Genomic DNA, 6,000 nt, shown 5'->3' with positions numbered 1-6,000 from the left:
TCACAGCCTCGTCTCCTGCACTTCTTCCTCTGTCTCCTCCTGCAAGGCAGTGATTTTGGGTCTCGGTTTGCGTTTGCTGGAGTTTCTGTGGTGTACCGGGAGTAGCTTAAGGCGATCAGCGTGGCTGATAGCTTGCCTGAAGGAGCTCTTTTCGTTCAGCAGCTTCTGAATGGATTCATACTGCCGCAATTTATTGTCCTCGATTACCTGAAGAAACATATCGCTCTGTTAGATGGGCAATGGTGGTGCTGACAGAATTCAGCTAACACAACTAACAGAGCAGGGACGAGACATGAGGACGTATCAGAGATCTTCAAACAAGAAAAGCCTGGTTTACAGCTTGCAATTTCTAATTATAACTGTAAAAACAGATGTTAAAATTTTAACATGTGGAAAAGGTGCCTATTGGTCAAGTTCCAAAGTGCCGTTGCGCTTGCTGGTTTCTCCTTGCAACTTGATTTTTACCTCAGAGATTGTTTGTTGAAGTCTCCAGGTACCATGGCATTTCCCTGGCCCTGCTGAACTGCCAGGTTAAGAAAGTGTTAACTGCAGAAAACAGAGTTACGTTGCAAGCAAAGAGAAGGCTGCCAGGAAGGTGCAGGCCTTCTTTGCTTTCTTCTTGCCAATCAAGGAAGCGCTGCTGGCCTGTGTTTGAAGGAAACAACAGGTTTGCCCCATGCGGCTGTGCCAGACTCGCCTGCCGGGCAGCAGACAGGGAAAAATCAGGCTCCTCCACTGGCACTGCAGTGCCGGCATGTCTCAGATGAGGGCACAGCTCTGATGGGAAAGAGCTTTCAGCATCTCTGTTGTTAAAATGTCATTCAGATGGTGGGAAACCTCATCTCTGGGCCGAGGCTGCCTGCCTGCCAGGGCTCTGCTGACACAGCCAGGCACAGAGCAGGCTGCGGGCTGGCAGCAAGGCTGGACTCCAGCACTCCTACAGGAGCTGCACGTCCAAAGGGGCATACAACCTGCCAAATGACTAGCCTGCTTCAACTTCAGGCTGTATTCCTCCTGCTGTGCTAATACACCCAAACAAGTACACATGCAAAACAATGTTTCACTCTTCTAATAAAATGAAGGTCCTCTCTGATGGAAGAGTCAAGAAAACAGAGAGGAAGGAACCTCTATTTTGACATCAATTACATAACTTGCCTTTTATTTCCTTTACTAATCATTTTTATATAACAAAGGAAATATCCCATGATTCCAATACTTTGTCACCTTGGTTAAATGAGGAAGGAATATTCAAGTGGCTTGATGAAGGAAATCAGTGATTCTGACAATCAGATGTTTTCTCAGGAAACCCCTCTGCCCCATGGAGCCTCCCATTGCTCAAGAACAAGTGCAGCTGCTTCTGCATTAGCAATGGTAAGGCTCTGTGAGATGCTGGGATTTTTCTGGAGCTCCTGAGCCAACTGGCAATATAAGGCACTTGGATCAGCAGGTGGGTAACCTACACAACTGTCCTGACTGAAAGAAGGAATCCAGCTCTTCCATAATGTGACCCAGCTCATCTGAACACAGGTGTCTAAGACAGCTCATATGAAAGACCAAACAGGAGCCTGCTGCTCTTCTGCAGGCGTCTAGGTCATTCAACTGCCCCAGCTGACCCTCATCAATCCAGTCAATTCTGCTTGATATGTTTTGCATGTCCATCAAATGTGATGAAAATAACAGTATGTGAGACTACAAGAAAAGCTCACCAAAAATCGCTGGCACTCCAGCATTGCCTCCAGCCTGTGTTCAGAGAGTATCACCGTGCAGTTGGCAAACGCATGCTTCAGAGTCTTCCTGATCACTTGGGAAGTTCTGAAAGGCAATCAAGCATCAGTATTTAGACTGCAACATATGTGCCAGCACAGCTCATAACTTTACTGGTGGTATTTAATAGTCTAACTGCGTGTTGTAAAGCTCACGTGCATGGACACCAACACTCTGCAGCATCTCCGTCTGCTGCATTTCTGCTGTGAAAGTGCATATCAGCCATAAAACTGAGGTCGTACCTAGGCTTCCCTGATCCCCCATGCAGAATTACTAATATACATTACTGAAATCTGGTTTAGTAATGGACCAGACAAGTTACAGAAGGTCTCTTTTGGTGGTACTGCCTCACTGATTTTCTTATTTCAGATTAGAAGATAGAACAAATGATCAAAACGTACACAGGGTCCAGGTGAGCACTTGGTTCATCGAGCAGCAAGATTTTAGCTTTGCTGAGGACTGACCGAGCAAGGCACATCAGCTGTTTGTGGCCGTGACTGAGGACGCAGCCTCCATCCACAAGAACGAAATCAAGCTGGCCTGGAAATTGCTCAATTACGGACTTCAGCCCAACCTGCCACAAAGAAAAAGGACAGGAAAAATCAGTGAGATACAGTTACTGCTGAATTTCAGTATGGCAACCAAAGCCTTTAATTTCCTTGCCTTTCATTTCTGACAGTGAAAATACAAATTTATGAAAAGAAGAATCTGTCCTATAAAGGCTACAAGCTAGTAGCTGGATGATGTGAAAAGCACTGAAACATCTGAGTGTTACAACATACTAGGATTTATGTTGGGAAGCTGAGAGTTAATGCTTCATTTGTTTGTCACATACAATGAGTTTTGGCATTTTGACCAAAACATTCTGTTTTAGCAGGCTGGAGAAAGCAATATATTTGAAACTTTATCCAGCAGCAACATACGTCATCGGAAATGGTAAGGACTGTGATTTTTGTAAGAAAATCAGGCAGCTGGTTACTAGGAGGGTAAAAAGAAACAACCAAAATTCACATGCTACATTACAGCAACAGAGACAATCACCCAGGTCCTCAGGTCACCATGGCCTTCATCTCTATGGCTGAGACCATTTCCTTCTGCTTCTTTTGCTGCCCCAAAGGTCTCGTGCACCTTGTTCATACTAATGGCATCACAGCCTTCCTTCTAGCACTGCTGACAAAACGTTTAGATGGGTGCCCGGCCAAATGAAGCTCTTGGACCAGAAACCAGAATCCAGTCCAGAAGATGTCTTCTGACTGTTTCTTTCAGTGCTCCTTTTTGCTCTCATGGGGAGATGTATTTTGTACACCCCAAAGCAAAGCTTCACATCTTCCACAGGTCCAAACCAACTGTGCTCCTTGGCCTTATCAGCAGAATTTACAGAAAAATTTTTGTAAAAGGTGAGAACTAGGAAACATATGTGAGCTGTACTGCTCCAAAAGACGTTATAAAAATGCGATGCAACCTGAGTTGTTTATGAACAGCCCCCTTGAATTTCTGAAATATTACCGATCTGCAATGCATTTTCATTCTAGGGAGAAAAAAAATTGGAATTCCTCCTCTGTGTTTCCATTTTACATGGAAACCATATTGAACTGTGGTGTGGGTGTACATCTGTTGAGTTTCTGAAGAGTTCATTATTTTATTTATAAGAAAATTAAGGCCACTGCTTTGTTCCTCACTCCTCTTTTGAACACACATTGTGTCCTTTAAAGAAATTTGCAACTAATGGCTGGAAAAGGTGCTTCCTTCTTAAAACTGCATAAGGTCTCTCTGTGTACCTGTAGGGTCCAAACAGCTGACTGCAAGAGTAAAACTTAGCCTCAAAAGTTGACACAAGCCTGACAGATTCAGGTGCTGAAATATGGGGACAATAAAAAATGAAACATCTGACATCTGTTCAGACAATGCCTTGCTCTCTGCAGCTGATTGCAAGGAGCATAAAAAGCTGATGCTGATCTCAGCAGGATCTTCTATATCCTCAGCAGCCAACATGGATCAGGGATAAACTGACAGTTCATTTTCCTTCTGTGCTGTGCTCCCGAAGTTACACAGACTCGCTGTCACTTACAAGCCAGAATTCAAGAGCATGAACTTTGTAAACTATCCCATCACTGCTACTAAAAAGTATTGCAGCTCTTTTTCTTTTCTATTTGTTTTGCCCTCTCACCAGTGCAATGAAAAACTCTCTATACATATGGATCTGCCTAACTCCTTAATGATAAACACTTCAAAATAAATTTTTTTCATGCCATTAAAAATGAGGTTTAGCTCTTTAAAATCCCAGGCTGAATTCACATGCACAGTGAGAATAATCCTCAAAAGCAGAAGTAGAGCTTGTCTTTTTCAGGAAAGGGGATGTTAATCCACACTCCATCTTTTACCCAGCCTCAGAGAAGCAGAGAAGCACAGCACTGAGCAACCTGATAGGACCGGCTGAAAAGCTCCTTCACATCATTTAACCCAAAATGTCATGATGTTTTTATTTGACAGTAAATTACTAATAGAAAGCGTCTACTTTCCTCTTTTCCAAACATAGGGAAGAAATTAGACAAACCCAAAAGAGAGAGAGAGCAGAGACAGAGTTAACCTTCTGGATGGGAAAGGAGGAAGCTTTCAGATTAACTCCCACACTTGTAAGCATTTTCTGATACTTGAGACTTGCTATGAACAAGGAAAATGGCACCATTCATTATTGAGACTGTATTTATTAGGTCATCCCTACCCTGGAAAGAGAAATCTGTGCTCTAGGCTGCAGCTCCTTCCCTCACATAACTCTCACCTGCATTATCTCTAGGCATTACCTACACCTGTGCTACCTATTAAGCACTATCAGAGCTAACAGTTGGCACCTGACAATGGTAATGCGCAGGGTTCAGCTCAAAGTGAAAACAGAATTGGGAAAAACCTGGTTCCTAATTTTGAAAAAAAAAAGAAGTGATACTAAAACCTCAACATAAAATTAGAAGGAAACCTTCAGGTTCATAAAATCTAATATTCCATGATTCTTATTTTCCATGGGAGAGGCAGCTGCCTGTGACACAAGCAGTATGTAAGCCTCAGCTGGCTTTACATTGGCCTAAAAATCACAATAACTAGAAAATAGTTTGAGGGAAGATTTTTCTAAGCTGAGTATAAATATTTCCTATTGCAGTAACACCAGTCTTATTTCTAGGACAGACATTTAGCTTTTTTTTTTTTCTGGTCTCCAAAATGTTTACTAATAATTTTTACACATTTTGGTAGAAAAATGCTTTGCATAGATTTCGCATATTTGCCAAAGCATTAAAATGAGAAAAGATTACAGGACGTTTTGCTGTATCAGCTTCCTCCACTTTTCTGTCAGGGTCACACCCAGCAAAGCCAAACATAAAACCTCCCCTACACTAAATCACTGCATGAGGAACCCAGACTGTGCTGTATGGAAGTTTATCTTTCTTTTCCCTTGAATATCTGACAAAGGCGCCTTTTTATTAGGTAATAAGGAAACATGGTTCATAGCATAGCATTATCTCGCGTCAACACTTTTTTTTCTAAGACTCTATATAAATGTAACATATGACAATCATTTGACCTACACTGCACTCTGCTGTAACCACTTAATCAGAGGGATACAAGTAACACCAGACGGTTTTACCTCCTCTGCAACTTTCCATATTTCTTCATCATTCCATTGCCCATAAGGATCCAAATTCATCCGAAAAGTTCCAGAAAATATGAACACTTTCTACAAGAAAAAAGATACCCAGACACAGGTAGATAGATATCCTGAAACATCGTGAAAAGCATTGTAAATTGTAAAGCTTACAGAGAAAGAATAACCTGATGCCATAGAGCTATTAAAAATTTGGGAAAACACTGTTCCAAAAAAAGTGATTTTAAAAATCCTTATGCTCAGGTTTTGGCAATTGTCTTAATAAAAACTTACCCAAACTTGTCTGAAAATCAGTAAAAATCACATTTCAACAGTTTTGAGGATAAAAGATTGCCTGTATTTTCATTTTTGAATAAGCCTTTTTAAAACCATTTTCGATTCTTTATTATGTGAAACATATCCAAACAAAAATAAGATCACTGACCCAAAGCGTGTCTTCCCACAGTTTTGTTTTGAGACAAAAAAACCTCCCGGACATTTGTCGGTGTTCAGGGACAGTGTTCCAGGTTCGTTTTCATCAATGAATTTTTCTAATCGATTGTATCCAAATATAAATTAGCAGCATCTATTATCTGACATTTCAT

The 6,000-nt window shown here is 41.5% G+C and overlaps 1 protein-coding gene across 1 annotated transcript in view; it reads right to left on the bottom strand.

The window, feature by feature from the left end:
* The window catches only part of CFTR (CF transmembrane conductance regulator), a 90,986-nt gene continuing 84,986 nt past the window's right edge, over positions 1–6,000 (bottom strand). Inside the window, exons 24-27 of the mRNA XM_074901560.1 lie at positions 5,399–5,488; positions 2,166–2,338; positions 1,707–1,812; positions 1–207 (exon numbers count right to left, since the gene is read on the bottom strand). Of these exons, the coding sequence (XP_074757661.1) occupies positions 1–207; positions 1,707–1,812; positions 2,166–2,338; positions 5,399–5,488 (576 nt within the window). The remainder of the gene's footprint in view (positions 208–1,706; positions 1,813–2,165; positions 2,339–5,398; positions 5,489–6,000) is intronic.

Source organism: Athene noctua, chromosome 3 (assembly GCF_965140245.1).
Source record: "Athene noctua chromosome 3, bAthNoc1.hap1.1, whole genome shotgun sequence".
NCBI classification, from domain to species: Eukaryota; Metazoa; Chordata; class Aves; order Strigiformes; family Strigidae; genus Athene; species Athene noctua.
Note: the sequence above shows the minus strand (reverse complement) of the source record. Positions and strands in the feature narration are given on the sequence as shown.